Here is a 16,855-nt window from a genome sequence, read left to right on the forward strand (position 1 = left end):
TGAGCCCAGGCTACTGATAGGCGAGGAAAAGCCGCGCTTACCGCCTGCTAAGTTGTTGTTCTACGCAGTCATTCTTCTTGGACACCGCAGTATTCCCAGATTCATGCATCCCTGAACAAACGGCGTTGACAGGCCGACCGAGATGGACGACATTGCTCCCATCCATAGCGTCGATACCTCGGGCAGGAATGAGCCAAGTGGAGTTTCTACGGGCTTCTCGACTGGTACAACACGGTTTCCCTCTCAGAATGATTCTGTGCTTCGAGACCGTCAGACTGGCGACATCCAAAATGAGATTTTTGGTTCCGCTCTTACCCACCGAAGCTCAGAGCCCATCCACCTCGAGCCACCGCCAGTAGTTGTCCGACCCCCGAAGATCAAGAGCGATGGCTTCAGCAATGCTGCGCTCTCCTGGCTGTCCTGGAGTAATAGCGAACAGAAGGACTTTTCCCATTGTGTAAGAACGACGCGGAAATCTTACTCGTCAACAAGGTCCTTCCAACTCTTCGGGCTCACGTTAACAAGAGACATCACTTTCAAGACTACCGAGAGTGGTGTGGATGCTGCAAAGGTGAACATAGGCTTAGTAAGTGCAAGACCCTCCGGACAGTCCACGACACTCTACTAATACACGGGTACCCAATCAGGGATGGCACGGAAAGGAGGCGCATTTTGTCCGTGATCATCTACCAAAAGCACAAGGGATTCTGCAGCAGCATGTTCGAAAAGACGCCGCAGAAGCATCCGAATGGACTCCAAGTCAAGAGAACAGCACTACTGCCACCGACATCGAACAGCAACAACATCCCAGCCACTCTGGAAAGTCGAAAGAAATCCACAGGTACGCACATCCATGGCTACACGATTATTATTACGTAGTGGTTGGCTTCATGAGCGATGGGAGTATACCCAAAGAGACCATACGTCGCGTTGTTGAAATTCAAGGTCTATTCCAGCAAATCCGCAGAGCGCAGAGACATTTGAGAAAGCCGTTCCGCAGAGTGTTGTCGTTGAAGGAGGTTGCAGGTTTCGGCATCTACGAGTGCGATCCGATCAAAGGCTACCATCGAGAAGTAGAACTCGACAAGGACACGCAGAGAGCACTGGCGGAATTGTGGCGAAGTTACAACGACAACAACCTCGACTACGAGGGCCGTTGGCTGATGTGGATCCACCAGCATTTCAATAACGGATCCAAGAATCCAGAGATGGGCAGATTGGCTCTTGAGCTGAAACTGCAATGGTCCGTCTTCAAAGTCGTCATCTGGGGCATCATTCCAGTGCTGCTCAGTCTGGCCATTGGGTTCTGGTACATGTACTCGGATCATGGCGATGTCGACGATGTCGCCGTCGCAGAGGCAGCTTGGGTGATTGCCAGCTACATTGTCACCACCTCAGCTCGTGAGTATAACCTGACCTTGTTCTTAGAAAGTGTCAACCGCTGATTCGTGTCGGAACAGTACTCCTTGCCCTGCTGGCCGTTATCACCCAGCTGGGTAACCTTTAAGCAGGTACTATTGTGACCCTTTGGCACCCCGATGATGTTTTGGCGTTGTTTGTTGTAGCGATACCACTCCTTGAAGGGTTTTTGAGCGGTGGTGTCAGGTGTCCGTTCTTCAGGGATCTGATTCGAACAGCAATGTTGAGGGATTTAGAGAGGGATATTAAGGCGAATTTCTTTATTTTCTTTGTGTAAGGATCGAGATCGTTAGAGGCTCCTCATGGTATCCTGTGAGATTGATTCGTAGGGTTCAAGACAACATTTCAAGATCAATAATGCAAGCGTTTTCCCCGGGCACTCAGTGGTGAGTACTTGCACAGTTTGGGGGCTCAGCCTCGTCATGTGATGTCGAAGACAAGGCTACGTTTTCCGACCTTTGACGACTTCCCTGCCGACTGGACGATATTTATTCCGTATTATTTCGATCTCAGCGACGCTGTTGATTCAGGACACGTTAAGACCAGCTAGGCCACTTGTTTATCGATAATCGAAGACCTCAGTTTCGGGGGTCAATTTTGTTCACGATCGATACATGCCTGAGAGAGTGTCTCCGGAACCACGGCGGCTTTGGGGCTACGGCGATGGCGGACGGACAAGTCAGCCAGTCTTCTCTCCGGCTGCTGGTGCTGGCACCGGCGTTAGATGCGAAATCGAAACCTCCCTTTCCGAGCCTGTTGCACGCTCTCACGGGCGTGAGGCCCTCGGACGAGGTGGCGTCTTTTTCCGGCTACACCAGTCACCCGCCGCTAAGCTTGAGAACGAAATATTACAGCACGGACATCAGCATATGGTGCGACGAGCTACCGCGAGAAGATGTCTCTGAACCCAAGTCATCGTCAACGTCAAATTCAGATTCCATTGATCCTCCTCAGCCCCCGACTTCAAATGGGGCGAGTGACTCGGGACAAGGACCGTCCGGCGCCGGCAAGGAACCCGCTGACGACGGTGACGGTGACGGTGACGGTGATGCTGATACCGTAACGACACCGACACTCGAAGACTGGACGAAGCAGATGCTCTCCCCAGCCGCATCTGAAGTGCGCGCCGTGATCGGCGGCATCATTCTCATTCTCCCCGTATCTGCTTCTTCTTCTTTGCGGCAGCAGCAGGTAGTCGTCCCGCAGTCCCACGTCCGCCTTGTCGAAGCTATCCATTCGGTCCGCGAGGCGATCGAAGACGAGAGCTACCACGGCGAACTCGCGTCTATAGTCGTCGTGCAACCCTCGAGTCCGAACGTGATGACGCCCGCGAAACTCGCCGAGATATCCGACCACCTCGAGGAGGTGTGCTTGTCCGAAAAGGGCATTCTGGGGTGGGACTTCGTCTCGTGGAGCGGCGAAGTGCCTTCTTCTTCTTCTTCCTCCCCCGCCGGGTCTTCCGAGCGGAACGAGTACGGCGAAAAGACGGGCATCGATCGGGCAATCGAGGTCCTAGAGGGCGTCGACTGGTCTGCGTCGCCGTTTTTCAGCCACGACGACGACGACGACGACGACGACGACGACGAAGGATTCGACATCGACGACGACCTTGACGGCGAAACAGCAGGCGGCGTTTCCATGGCAAGCGTCCTGCGAAACGCGCGGAGATCTGGCCTTGACTACGAGTTACAGCGGGAGATGATGGAGCTCAAGATTTCTCTGGATGATGTTGATGGTGATGATGATGATGACGACGATGACGATGCCGAAGACGCTTCTAAAGGAAATAGTGGTCAGAGAAACGCAAACGGCACAGGAGATGACGTCGACGACGCCGATGAAAACATTCAAGTCGAGCAACTTCAAGGCTTGATGGAGCGTGTCGTTGCCATCCGTGATGCTGGCTCCGAGCTGTCACCCGCGGAGAGGGGACGGTTTGCAAGACGAGAAATCAACAGGATCATGCGCGAAATGGGCTAAAAGGTGCCTGAGGTAGACCACTATTGTTTGTATTGCTGCCTGGGTATCAATTGCCTTTCATATCCATTTCTCGTCACTAGTCTTGCGCCGCTTTGCTCGTCCTTGGTATGTCAACTGTACATTACATACCTTTGGGACCACAGTACTGTAGCACTGTCCGTGACGGCTGCCGCTAATCCACATGGTACACGGGCTCTTCGCGGCTTGCAATACTTTGTATATACAGACGAACACACGACACTGTAACTCTGTCTAATCTAGGGTGCCAAAACACCATCTCGGCAAATAGTCCCTGTTTGGCTGATGATCAGGGGATGCATCAAACCGTTCTAACGGTACACACTGTCACAGTAAAGACAGATGTAGCGCCACAACTCGGAGACTGTATAGCTGTTGTGTTTTTGAGTAGAAGTACTTGCCCATAAACTCATGCAGTCCGTCATAGCTATCGATACCAAGGCGTTGTTGAGCAACATGTGTCGCCCGTTCGAGGAACCACGACTCCTCGGGCTCGCCTTGCGCATTGAAGTGGCCCGTCAACAAAATCCAGAGGAGAAGCTCATTCTCGTCGTATTGTTTCGTCTGGAGATTACGCAGAGCCGGGCCAAACGGTCCGACGAGAGGACTTAGTGTGCTGCATGATGCCGGCGAGACTGAAGGAGAAGGAGACGAGTCACTGCTTCCTTTGCTAGGCGGGGTCGGCTGGCTGCTGAGGCCAAAGTGGTTCTCGGTCGTCCAGTCGGTGTCAATGCCATACAATGCAGACTGGAGGCGACGCATGTTCGGCTTTGTGGCCCGAAAAGATACCCGGTTCGTGCAGCGGATGAGCACAAGGAGAACTGCGAGTCTAAGCGCCTCCGCCTTCCTTGACTTGACAGTGAAATCGGCGAGGTCTGGGTGGGTGGGGAGAAGAAGGATATGATGAACAAATGCCCGTGCTCGTTTGCACATCCAATGTGCATCCTCTCTGCTGGCGTCAGCTGTGCGCCAGACATATTTAGCCACGGTAAGCACATCGAGGAGGTCTTGAATAATTGGTGCCAATACCGGATGAATCACGTCCGCGGCCAGAGCCCGCTCAAACCCTGACCCGAGATCCCAGTCTAGAATCACAGAGGCGTCCAGGAGAATATCGACCTGATGAGAGACGAAAGCACTGGTCGGTAGCATTGCGTCTGGGAAGGAGCCGTTACTAGGAGCCGACATCGACATGGTAGTTCCAACTCCCCTGCTTTGTGACCGAGTCATGATCTCCTCCCTGATAGCTGTCATCCTTGCCTTTTCCAATGGCCCTGGATCGTACAGAACAGGGAAAATAGGCGGCCTCCCGGTCTCAATGCACAACAAGTTGTCAGTATTGACAATCCCTTCTTCGGCGAACGCCACGGATGGGTGACTGGAAGGCTTTGACGGCAGAAGCTTCTTGGCCGCGTGCAGGTGCGTGGTGGCAACGTCGTATCGTTGACATATCCACTCGGCCAGTGCAAGGTGGTGTACAGCGAGCAGAACAGTTGTATCGGCGGATATGCCCTGGTCTTGACACTCCAGCATTCTGCCCCGGACTTCATGCAATGCCAACTGCAAGTAGTACTCTGGCGGAGGGAACCCTATCGTTGGTATCCGCGAGATGTGAACCATTCTCGCAGCCATGATTACCATGATACCGGCGAATCTGATTCGCGAGTGCATAGCACCTTGGACTGCATTGTCCCGGATAACGGTGTATTGATTCACAGGCTGGAGGTGAGGAGGGAGAATTTCGGTTTTGTCATTGTGAGCGCCTGTCAAAGCAAATGCCCAGTAATATTTGATCAGGGCTTCGACGTGGCGCGTTATGGGAAATGGTGTGACAGCAAAAGGATCGACTCCAGACCCTGGAAGCCAGTTGTGCTTCGACACTTGTTCGATTGTAAATCGGTGTCGTCTGATGAAATCGTCGACCTCCTTAGATGTTCGAGGTCGTCCAGGCGAGGTGTCCTGCACTCGCGTCTTGACTCCTTCGTCTGTCACCGGCTGCAGGGAAGATTCATCCTCTATTGAACTGGGGCTAGGATGGCCCGAGGGTCTAGAGTCAAAAGAATCAGTCTCCAAAAGTCCACGCGAGACACCAGGTTGAACGAACTCGAGGCTGTCGCTCTACGAAACATGTGTAGCTCATGGAGAGAATGTGAGAGACATGAATGCTTAAGAGTGGCTTACCTAACGCGCAAAGGTCGGGGATGTCGGATTAATGCAGGATCGTACCGCGATATACGGCTGTCTGTGATCCCTGCTATCTTCCCCTCGGATCTTTGACGTTGAACGAATGAAAATATTCGATGTTTCTCCCGGCGATCGCTAGACGACAGAGAAACTGAGGCTTCGTCCTTGTTCACCCAGAGGAAGGTTTTGCTTTTTCGGGGGGGTTCTTGCATGCTTTGTCCCCCTGAGTTGGAGAGCTGTCCTCACTCGTTCCACATCGACTATCTTTGAAGGAGATGAGTTGCGGCGAAGATCCATAGTAGAGAAGAAGAGATTATTCATCAACGAGTCCGAGTCCGAGGCAACAGACCCAACGTAACCCTCTGATCTCAACAAAGCCAGCTCAGGACCCAAGAAACCTTCTCTTTCGTGGATTGGAAGTAGGGAGAAATTGGCAGGTCTAGACTTCCAGGAACATGCTAGAAATATGGGACACGGCATGGCAAAGCCTCAAGTCTCGATGATCGGAGCGGCACAACGGGGGCGCCGCACGGGAAACGATGGCGAAATACAGTGCTTTAGCTACCTCGGCCTAGAATAGGCAGTCGGTCGTTAGTGCAGTCCCGGATAGCTCCTCCGTACCTACCTTAGGTGCCTTATGTATGCGTGATGACTAACATTAGCGGCTGTTTAGTTGGCCAATAGGAAAAATGACACCAGAATGACTAAGCGCAGCCTCTTCCACCAAAAAAATCATCTGAGATTCGCATCATAATTCTCCATAATTACCACATCCTGAACATCAATCTACCACCAACAGCCAGACAGACTCTTATGACAGTCTACAGAACATGACCGTTCCATGACCACTTTGAGCCTAGCCACAATCCTTGTCCTCGGTAGGTCAGCCAATTCCTCTCGAGAACTGTAACCGCTTTGCGCCGTCCCGCTCTGTCGTCTTGAACAGCTCCGACCTTTGCACCAATCTTGCTCCTTCGACTTCACGCTCCCACAATGGCCACTTTCGTCGTTCCAGGCCAAGTCGTGGGCAGCACAGCCACCCACCTGCCCGGCCCCGGAACCCACGTCTACGAGAGCAACATCCTCGCTTCGATCATCGGGCAAACGCTCACCGTACCCGCGGCGACCAAGACCAGCAAACCGACCATCTCAGTGCCCCGACGAGGCCCGACGCCTTCGAACCTGTCATCCGCCACACCTCTCCCAAAAGTCGGCTCGGTCGTGCTCTGCCGCGTCACGCGTGTCCAGCAACGCCAAGTTTCCGCCTCTGTCCTCCTCATCGACCCGTCGCCGGAGGACGTAACCTCGTACACATCCGCCACAAACGACGAGATCCAGTTCCAAGCGGTGCTGCGTCGCGAGGACATCCGCACGCACGAGAAAGACAAGATCGTCGTGAACGACATGTACAGGGTCGGAGACATCATACGGGCCGCCGTGATCAGCCTCGGTGACGAACGAAACTACTACATCAGCACGGCTGGCAACGATTTCGGCGTGGTCGTGGCGACGAGCGATGCCGGAAACGCCATGGTCCCCACTAGCTGGAAGGAAATGAAGGACGTGGTGACAGGCCAAGGAGAGAGTCGGAAAGTCGCGAAGCCTTCCTGAAACTGTCCAGGGGTCGAATGAGACATACCCGTGCACACCTTGGTACCAATCCTCAGCACGGGACCTGACTTTTCAAGGCTCTTCTTCCACGAGACGCGTTCTTCGGGCAGAGTTCGACCTGATGTGACAGTCCCATGAACACCAGTCCCGACCGAGGCCTCCTGCTTCCGTGACATGGTCCACTGGCCACCAGCAACCACCGGACAGAGGTACAGACGTATCACCTTGTAGGCACATCAGTCAACCAGCCAGCCAGAAAGCAGCTCGCGTCCGAAAAGTTCGCGAATGGCTGTGTCTCTCGCCCTCTTTGAGTCGGTCTCTTCTGCCGTGGCAAGATTTCCAACTCTCTAGACGCGGCCGTCACCTGAATCTCGCACTGTCTGGAGTCTTAACATACTCCACGCACGACCGGGATCACACTCTTAACTTGACTGCGGTGGACGATGGTTCGGCTTCTCTGTTGATTAACAGCACTTCGAAGAAGCCAGAAGCAAAAGTGTGCATTCCAGAAATCGAGTAGATTTCTCTCTCGCACAAGACACACACACATATGCACAAGACACACACACCAGACACAGACAGACACAAAGAAAGCGTTCCGTACATCTCCACACTCTCTTATATCTCTCCATCTCGTCACAACTGTCAAATCTTTCTTCTCTCCAAGAAAGGGTTCGCCGGCGCCTCAATCATCTCCTCCAACCAGCCGCAGCGCCGACAAACTTCCTCCCTCCCCAGGTACCTACCACAACCCCCCACTTGATCGCTCCGATCATACCTACACCAACCCTCTCCAGTATCCATGGTCACGACCTTTCCAATGTCAGGCTGTGTTCGTCACGGGAGGGAGATCAACCCAAAGTCTATGGGTTAGGGAAACCATTCACTTGGTTCGCTTGATTCTATAGGCTTCCTCTTTCCAGGTCTGCCATTGCTCAGCTTCAAAAGTGGCATGTCAGAAAGAATCATTACGAGGAAACAGTCTTCTCAAACAGTCTCTCATCAACAAAAGTAGAGAAGGCGAAGGACATTGTTGACTCCAAAAGTTTATATATTAATGCAATCGTGCTAAAAGAAAAAGATGCATAGTCACAGGTTACTCTCTTTTCACAAACACAAACCCCAAAGTTCCCCTTGATAAAATATTCATCCTCAATCCCTTCTTCCTTGACTCCCATGTAATCGGCATCCGGTGCAATCAAATATTGAAGCTCCAGAACGCCTCGCTATGCTGCCTCACCATCCTACTCAATATTTGACCACCACCTTGAGGGGTATATAATAAACGCAAAAAAGTAAAGCTTCTCGTGCAAGACTGGGACAATGTTTGTCGGCCAGCCCGCCCTAGCCCTCTACCAATGTCTGCTTCGGGCCCTTTCCAAGTAGTTCGAGGGATCTCTGGGCAAGCGCAATGACTTCTCCCTCGCCTTCCTCGCCGTCTTCATCGTCGGATTCCACGTGCTTGTCGGCAATGGTCTTGACCATTTGGATGATGTCCTCGGACTTGGCCACCAGGCTGACTAGCTTCTTGTCTTCGGATTCCAAGAGTTGCAACAATGTCCAAATGGCAATATGTTGGAAGGTGGGATCGCCGCTGGCCAGGAAACGCTTCAAGTAACCGTGAATTCCGCCATTTGGTTCGGTCCAATCCCGGACAAAGATTGAATAATCACCGACTTTGGAAGATAAATTGCCCAGAGCAGCCGCACTATTGCCTTGCACTTCAATGCTCTCAGAATCGGTGAGGGGAATAAGAACGTCGAAAACTCCGAGGTTCAGAAGATGTGGCTTCAGCTCGTCACTGAGAGCTAGCACCGCAATCGCCGCGGTCATCTCAGATTGTACACTTAATGGAACTTGAAGAACCAGTTCCTTGCATTTCTGTACGGCACCGGCTTCTAGAACCAGCTGTTTGTTCCGGTCCGAGCTTGCCGCGAGATTGCGCAGTGTTGAGATGGCGTGGCATTGGATTTCCTCATTATCCGTAGATCCAAGAAGGTCAACCAAAGGTTTCAGGAAACCAGCGTCGATTATGGGTGATTCATTCAACGGGTGGATGGAGATGTTTCGAATGCAAGCCACAGCGGAGAGAATCAGGGGCAAGTAGGAAGACTGAAGGAGTCGAAGGAGGGGCTGCAAGCCTCGAGCTCTGACAATCTCCAGCTGGTATTTTTCGTCCGAAGCCAGATTCCGAAGGGCCAAGGCAGCTTGACATTGGACTTTCGGAGTACCAGAGTCCATTAGCTGTACCAAAGACTGGACAAGACGCGACTCGGTCTGAGCCAATTTCTTTCTGTTTGAGGCGTCGACGGCAATATTGCTAAGAGCTGTAGTGCAGTAGTATTGAACGTCCTGATCACTGGAAGATAGAAGTTGTACAAGAACAGGGATAGCACCAGCGTTAACGAGCTGCTGGCGATTGTCGTCTGTGTGAAGTCAGAACCTATCATCTAGTGACAGAGAGCGACACTTACCAGAATGTGTCATGTTGAGCAACGCGCCGGTAGCGTTTCGTTGAACGCGCATATCTTTCGACTTTGCTAGCCTGGTCAGCGGGCCCAGAGCGCCCGATCTTGCGATCTTGGCCTTGTTGTCTTCATGGGTTGCAAGGTTCGTAATACATCCAACAGCATTGCACTGGACTTCCACGTTCGGGGACATCATCTGCCGAATCAATGGTGGGAGTCCTCCCAGCTGGACGATGGCGACTTTGTTTTCGTCTGCATTCCGTCAGTGAGGAGCCTTGTGGTTCATTTTGCCAACATACTGTTTACTGCGAGGTTACCCAAGGCAGCACTCGCCGCCCTTTGCACCTCGATATCGGGATTTTGCAAGAGGAATAGTATTGGCTCGAGGACATCTCGGTCTACTTCGCGCACATCTGTGTGCCTGTCAGATCATGCTCTTGCTCCCGCCTTCTCATCTGTTCATACCTCGTTCTGTTATTTCTGCAAATGTAAGGCTGGCACTCCGCTGAAGGTCGACGTTCTCAGAATACACCAGCGTGCATAGAGCTCGCAAGGGCTCCCCGGAAAAGAAGTCGGTCTCGCCTCGCTGCATTCATTCGTTAGATTGTCATCGTCATGTTACTGAAGGCTCAACATACATTCTCGAGGTATTGTAGAAGGTCTGCCACTGCTTCCCGCTCGCTGTCCGCTAGGGCAGGCTCATAGAGATTATCTTTTGGCCGACCTACGACAGAGCAATTAGCGAACAGTGTCTAACAAGACGACTCTTAGTACTGACCTCGGCAGGAGGCACAAAGGGAGGATGATGTGTTTCCCATCTCGAGGCGTAGAGCCCCGTAGGGTCAACGTCGGGGGAGAAGATTCGGTAAGCAAGGGTCGGGAATGGAAGGGATCTCAAACGGCGGTCGTGGCCAGGGACAAATGCGTGAATCGTGAGCAGCTCATCTGATGTAGCGTCGACAGATGCAATGTAAGCTATGCTCGACGCTGCGGTGAAGAAGGCGAAGAAAGCTCGACGGTTGTTCGATTGCTTGCGTTGGAATCGTGGGTCTCGCAGTCTGCAGTGCAGGCACGATCAGACCCAAGTGACTTGAGTAAGCAGGCACTGAGCGACTCCAGTCGCGGTATAGGTGGGTGGCAGTCCCTGCACTCGACGGTCCAGATGGGAGTTATCGAGGAAGGATCAAAGTGTAATGAGGCGGTGTTGGATGGTCGACGACGACGACGACGACGTGATGTGGAAGCTGCGAGAGAAGAAGCGGTCCGAGTGACTGACGAGGTACCTCAGTTCCGTATCCACAGAAATCGTAGCGTGAAGCGCCAGACGCGGGCGTCAGTTTAGGCGCACATGTTGTTTGGACTGACCCCAAACAGGCCAAGCAGCGCCTGTCGACCGCCTGTAAACACGTCACCTTGATTGGCACCACGCCTAGTGCACCTCGCTTACCAAAGCCCGGCAGCCGAGCACAGGCGCCTCCCGCGGCTGATAGTGGCAGTCATCACCACCTAAAGCACGTCGCCTTCTATGCAGATGTGACGACCGCCACGCCCTCCTCACCATGCCGGAAGACATCGCCTGCGGCAGATGAGCACAGCGAGCAGGTCATACGGAGTTGCTTAGCTTGTACTACACCGAATTTCCTGAAGGTCTACTGATAACATGCGATCCAAAAATCAGTCACGGACGAAAGGACGACTTTTCAGATATTGTGTATTCCGTGAAATGCTACCTATCGCGCCGGGGTATCGTATGTCTCAAGCACTGTCCCAGAACAACGAAATGGTGGTGATATCCCTCCCTGGTCATGTTTCTGTGTCATGAACTCATGATTCCTCACCTACGCCGAATGCTGGTTGCTGAACGTCCCGAGATAAAATGCAAAAAAATTTCTTGACTGAGGCAAATGATGATCATGCCTTAGTCGACTGTTTCCGGCCACCGAACAGAGAGCCTTGTTTGATGGCAGGTGAATAGATGCCTGCTGGCGTCAAGGGTTCCTGTGTTGGTCGGAGTTGGCTGAGAGCACGCTTGAAGAAGGACTTGCTCTTGTTCGATGAAGCCGAGACGTCGGATCCATTTGAGTCTCGTCGATATGACGGCTTGGCCGACATGTTCTTCTCGGCCTCGACGATGTTGAAGTACCCGAGGTAGGTCGAAGGCATCTTGAAGTGTCTGTGGGATAAGTGACTGCTGTTGAATCGTTGAAGCTGAGTTTGTTCGCTTGGAGAGCAGATTGACTTGAGATGAGGTGTGATGTTCAGAGTAGTATGATATGGAGTGATATGAGTATGTACTTATGGTTGTTTCGGTTCACTGGGGAATGGATATGATCTTCCTCGAGTATCTGGGGCGCGTTTATATACCTATCCCTACCTCAAATTTTTCTCAGGTCATGTCGTCCCCCTTGGAGCCTCGGTGATGTGGACAGGCCTCATACCACGCCTTGTTGCATTGTGTCGCCATGCTATGACATTCTGGAAATGACAACTGTCTGAGAAGCACCCAGGGCGCCACCAATGAGCAGGCATCAGGCGTGTATAACTGTCTTTAGCGGAATCAATGTGTCAAGGCACGTGTGAACCTGCTTTTAGGGATTGTCGTGGATCCCGAGCCACTCACAGTCTCGCAATTGTTGAGAAAATTTTTGCTTAACTAAGACCTCTAACGGCAACGTGCCGTGGAACCACCACCAGGTCCTTGCTCCGTAGGAACACAAAAAACAGGAAAATCTCAGTGGATGAAGTAAAGGAGCGAAAATAGAAACCAGCATGCTGATGTCACAGTTGGACTGGATGCCGTGCTAGATGAGATTCCTGGGGCACCGATGCCAGCGCCAATCAATGGTCGTTCACTGCCTCCGACCATATCTAGGCCACCAGGTGACAGATGTGATGAATGAATATGATTGAAATTAACATACCAAACGCGTGATTTTTTCCCTACCCTTTAGAGACTATGTTACAGCAGTGATTGTACGCTTACCGGTCCAAGTCGAGGTCGCAGCAACCGGTAGTACGTTTCCAGCCATGGTGAGCCAGGAATCTTCAGCTCGTCCAACGAACGGGGTTGCTTTTGCTTCAAGCAAGCTCATTTCCAAGTAGTTTGCGGGCAGACCATTGTGTTGTCTCATCATCTTGAAACGAGCCGGATTAATCCAGTACATGAGCGGTTTACAAGGGCGTTCGCCTGGATAGCGACCAGTGCAGAGTTAAACTGGCCATTCAGTCGACATGCCACGTCTAGCTCTCTGTAAGGCGCGGAATCGAGAAATTCATGGCTTCTTACCATGGTTTGCGAAGCGGATGGGTAGACGCAGAGATATGGTATGAATACAAGCAGCATGGAATACCCACCAACCAACCGGAGTGTGAGTGTAGCAAACACCTTGTAGTTGTGATGGTCATCAATAACGCCGTCTCTGTCTCGGATCGTCGTAACCGTCATTGTCATGGTGTCGCTTTCTCGAGCTGTAGTCGTCGTCTCTTCGACCTCCGCCGTATCGATCACGGTCGCGGTCGCGATCTCGATCTCGGTTGCGATCCCGGTCACGATCTCGGTCATACCCTCGATCCCGGCCACCAAGAGGGTCTTGATTGCTTCCTGTACCACCCCGGTCACCTCCATAGCCATTGCGCCGGTCTTCGTAACCTCCGCCGTAACCACCGCGACCGCCAGGACCACTGGGCGCGTTTGGTGGTGGAGGTCCATTCGAATAACCTCCTTGTCGACCACCGAATCCGCCGCCCCCTTGATAGCCAATTCCACCTCGTCCACCGTAGCCGCCTCGGTCGCCACGGAAGCCTCCTCGGAAACCACCTCGGCCTCCAAAACCGCCGCGGAAGCCTCCTCCGAACCCAGCTTGCGGGGCTCCAAAGGTCGGTTTGGCAGGAGCTTGTTTCGTGTACCCTCTTCCTCCTAGGCCACCACCAAATCTTCGAGGTCTCCATCCAGGTACCATTCGACCGCGTTCCACATCGACAACCACTCTGCGATCTTTGATTCGTAGACCATCTGATTCTTTGTAGGCGGCTAGAGAGCACAGTAACGTGTTCATGTCAGTTCCATACGATCTTACCATGCAATCATCGGCTGTGGCAGAAGGGAGTATTTGGGAATGGGCAATAATTGCACGGAGAGAATTACCTCGCATATCTTTTTCACGTTCGTAGACGATGAAGGCATAACCACGATGCGGTTTTTTGGGTTTGGGAGTTGTCTCATCCTTGACAATTCGAATTCGTTCGATTGGGCCAAACCTTCCAAATTCACGTTCCAAGTCTGATTCTTTGACGTCGTAGCTTAGGCGGCTCACGAACAGAGTCTTTTCGGCATCACCTTTGATCTTTGGGTCTTCCCTTGGCTTGTATCCTTGAAAGTTCTCATCTTTCATTTGCTCCAGCCACTTTTGTTTCTCCAATCGTTTCCGATCGCGCTGTTGCAGCCATGACTCTGTGGGGTGATATTCATCTGTCTCCTTGTACTCTTGAAACTGAGGTAGGAATGCTGCAATCCCAGACAGTTGCGACGTCTTCACAGCTCGTTCTTCGGGGGCAGTGTCTTGCGGGGGGATGTAGCGCAGAGGAGGTCGCGGCTGGAAAAGAGCGAGCAGGTTGGGAGGAAGTTTATCTGTCATCTTGGACTGATTTGTTGGTACACGTCTGGAACGAAGAGACTGGAGTGATCATGAGGATGCCATCAGACGGAGAAGCGAAGATATACTAATACAACAGAACAAAGGAACGGTGATGGTGAAGGTGAGGTGTAGGCACTGTCCCGAGACACGCGTTGTACCTGGATGCAAAGAAATGAATTCCTGCGCAGCTTGGCTGTGGCCCAGAAAGGGTTTAGCGTAGCTCCTGTCTCTGCCCAGCGACGTTCATCATAAACCAACGTACATGAGTTTAAAGCCACCTTGAACAAACATACAAAGACTTGAGCTTTCCATCTCCCCCAAACAGCCCACACAAGCGCTTGATGATAATGAGTGTCTGTTACGCTGTCATCTGAAACTGAATCACCCAGATTTGGACGAACGTTAAGCGGACACTTAGGTCCATCGACGGCTGTCGAGTCCACAGCAGTCCTCAAAACACAGATGATCTCTTTCGGAATCTCCCCGTCCCTCTTCCATGCCTTACTCTCCCAGCTTGTAACGTTGGCATGACCGGTTTCACAGAATCAGCCTATTCGTTGAGGTCGAACCAATGAATCAATTCCGGACTCGAATCGGAGTGAACAACACAACATGATGTCACCCGTGTCAGATGATGTTGTCCTTTATTGCGTGCCGTTAACATCTATTCCTGCCAGGCATCTCGCTCCATTCAAGTCTGCAAAGCGCCAGCATGCGAGACTCCCGGGACACTGTTGCCGTGATGACCACAGCATCCAAATGGCTACGAGTGCACGAGCTGATGTATTTAGTGATCCACAGCAGTAGCTATATCAACCCAATCATGATTCACCACGATTGAAATCGGACAGTACATCCTATTGATAGGGTATAATTTTCCAAATGCTACTGGGCACAAGGCTGCCAATATATGAAGACGTGCACGGGACCATGACTCACGAACGCAATGTCCTTCCAGCACCACAAGAGATCCTGCCTGGATGAGTGACGTGGATCTGCATACTCAAGCCCAACCATGGAGTAACCTGTTCCGTTTGAGACCTCCATGAACAAAATATGATCTCAGATCAGGAGCATCATATCCGCAAACACCACTAGGCTTCTGACGTCTGTATGCAATCGGTTCATTGTCGAGTTATATATATATCGCTGCTCGGGGCCAGTTGTTTTGTTAGGTATTAATCACAAAAGCTACACCAACAGGCTTCCCATACTAACCCTCCAATTCAGATCCGCAACTTAACCACGGTTCATTATGCCTCGTCGAACGGACGCAACGACTTCAGTTGCAAACGACTATGGTACCCGTCCTGGTCAACTGGATCGTGCGCATCGGCTATTCACCCTGCTCAACCACTGGCTGCACTGGAGCTCTGCAATCATTGTCATGTCCATCGCAGCATATTTTATCTCAGCCTACCATGACAACACCCACTTGGTCTATTGGGTGACTATTGTAAGTAGGCAGTTCTGGCAATGTTTAAGTTATACAGCCATGCTGGCCCGCGCAAACGCTAGGGACTTCCCCGGGTATGATCAACACTGACAGATTTACTTGTCCAGGGTGCCGTTGACGCCCTCCTCTATCTACCGGCACTATTCCTCCCTTACACCAGGAGGTACAAAGGCTACCTAGCACCGCTGGCGTGGTTCTTCTCATACTTGTGGCTCACAGCATTCATCTTCTCTTCCCAAGATTACAATTTCAACCACGGCAACCGGGGTAATTGCGACAAGTCTCCAAGCGGCGTCAACAAGTGTGGATTGAAAAAGACCCTCGAATCTTTTGCTTTCATTGCATTGTAGGTTCCGCGCTGACCCACCTTCTCTTCAATCGTTGACCATAGTCAAAAGCTTTACTAGCATCGTTGGTCAATGGCTTGAAGCCTGGCTTTGGGCCAGACAGCCAAGGTACCGCGACAACCACCCAGAAAAGAGCCTGGGAAGCGATAGCACTGCAGGGGTTGCTCCTGCTCACAATGGTGTACATGACCATAACCCAGTCTGAGCAAGACGCATCACAAGACGGGGGTTGGGTACCGCGGCACCTACCCGGAAAAGAGCTTGGGAAGCGATAGCACTGCAGGTGTTGCTTCCTGCTCATAGTAAGGCCTACGACACTGACACACTCATGAGCATGTCAGGACAGGACAAGAGATGGAGAGAGGCGGTATTGACAATGATGGGTACGGGGGTTTACGGGGGTTGAAGCATGTCCCAATGGAGTCGTCCACTGTGGACATTGTCGGTCAAATCTTCTTGAATGAGCTGGTTACTGACTTTGGTGGGGAATATCATGTAATAGTAATAACATAGACCAAATGCTTTTATATACGCGTACAATCACATATTTCAGACTGATTTTGAAGGAATCATCATCTCGTGGAGAGTACAGTATATCAGTCTCTCCCTGTCAAGCCATTCCCGAGGATCGTGGATATCGACCTTGCACTAAAATTAACCGCATACCCTTGTACTCCGTACTGTGGTCGTATTCGGATTCCCACGAACAACGTCCTCACAGCTCCTGGGTCCAATCGT

At 51.9% G+C, this 16,855-nt stretch overlaps 8 protein-coding genes across 8 annotated transcripts; 4 read left to right on the forward strand and 4 right to left on the reverse strand.

The window, feature by feature from the left end:
• Nucleotides 1-142: 142 nt before the first annotated feature.
• Nucleotides 143-1,445, forward strand: PV08_01549 (uncharacterized protein; the record flags this gene model as incomplete). The annotated part of the gene is made up of 2 exons (XM_016375910.1): nucleotides 143-586; nucleotides 648-1,445. 2 exons carry the CDS (start codon nucleotides 143-145, stop codon nucleotides 1,443-1,445), a joined length of 1,242 nt encoding a protein of 413 aa, XP_016241186.1.
• Nucleotides 1,446-2,082: 637 nt separating this feature from the next.
• PV08_01550 (uncharacterized protein) lies at nucleotides 2,083-3,399 on the forward strand (the record flags this gene model as incomplete). The annotated part of the gene is made up of 1 exon (XM_016375911.1): nucleotides 2,083-3,399. The coding sequence occupies one exon, from the start codon at nucleotides 2,083-2,085 to the stop codon at nucleotides 3,397-3,399; it is 1,317 nt and encodes a 438-aa protein (XP_016241187.1).
• Nucleotides 3,400-3,744: 345 nt separating this feature from the next.
• PV08_01551 (uncharacterized protein) lies at nucleotides 3,745-5,813 on the reverse strand (the record flags this gene model as incomplete). Its single annotated transcript, XM_016375912.1, has 2 exons — nucleotides 3,745-5,464; nucleotides 5,599-5,813. 2 exons carry the CDS (start codon nucleotides 5,811-5,813, stop codon nucleotides 3,745-3,747), a joined length of 1,935 nt encoding a protein of 644 aa, XP_016241188.1.
• A 781-nt stretch (nucleotides 5,814-6,594) lies between these two features.
• Nucleotides 6,595-7,212, forward strand: PV08_01552 (uncharacterized protein; the record flags this gene model as incomplete). The annotated part of the gene is made up of 1 exon (XM_016375913.1): nucleotides 6,595-7,212. One exon carries the CDS (start codon nucleotides 6,595-6,597, stop codon nucleotides 7,210-7,212), a length of 618 nt encoding a protein of 205 aa, XP_016241189.1.
• A 1,344-nt stretch (nucleotides 7,213-8,556) lies between these two features.
• On the reverse strand, nucleotides 8,557-10,272 carry PV08_01553 (vacuolar protein 8; the record flags this gene model as incomplete). The annotated part of the gene is made up of 4 exons (XM_016375914.1): nucleotides 8,557-9,638; nucleotides 9,687-9,932; nucleotides 9,980-10,093; nucleotides 10,146-10,272. The coding sequence occupies 4 exons, from the start codon at nucleotides 10,270-10,272 to the stop codon at nucleotides 8,557-8,559; spliced, it is 1,569 nt and encodes a 522-aa protein (XP_016241190.1).
• A 1,319-nt stretch (nucleotides 10,273-11,591) lies between these two features.
• On the reverse strand, nucleotides 11,592-11,843 carry PV08_01554 (uncharacterized protein; the record flags this gene model as incomplete). The annotated part of the gene is made up of 1 exon (XM_016375915.1): nucleotides 11,592-11,843. One exon carries the CDS (start codon nucleotides 11,841-11,843, stop codon nucleotides 11,592-11,594), a length of 252 nt encoding a protein of 83 aa, XP_016241191.1.
• A 1,241-nt stretch (nucleotides 11,844-13,084) lies between these two features.
• PV08_01555 (uncharacterized protein) lies at nucleotides 13,085-14,314 on the reverse strand (the record flags this gene model as incomplete). Its single annotated transcript, XM_016375916.1, has 2 exons — nucleotides 13,085-13,710; nucleotides 13,825-14,314. The coding sequence occupies 2 exons, from the start codon at nucleotides 14,312-14,314 to the stop codon at nucleotides 13,085-13,087; spliced, it is 1,116 nt and encodes a 371-aa protein (XP_016241192.1).
• A 1,255-nt stretch (nucleotides 14,315-15,569) lies between these two features.
• Nucleotides 15,570-16,120, forward strand: PV08_01556 (uncharacterized protein; the record flags this gene model as incomplete). The annotated part of the gene is made up of 2 exons (XM_016375917.1): nucleotides 15,570-15,770; nucleotides 15,878-16,120. 2 exons carry the CDS (start codon nucleotides 15,570-15,572, stop codon nucleotides 16,118-16,120), a joined length of 444 nt encoding a protein of 147 aa, XP_016241193.1.
• Nucleotides 16,121-16,855: the final 735 nt, after the last annotated feature.

Source organism: Exophiala spinifera, assembly GCF_000836115.1.
Source record: "Exophiala spinifera strain CBS 89968 unplaced genomic scaffold supercont1.1, whole genome shotgun sequence".
NCBI classification, from domain to species: domain Eukaryota; kingdom Fungi; phylum Ascomycota; class Eurotiomycetes; order Chaetothyriales; family Herpotrichiellaceae; genus Exophiala; species Exophiala spinifera.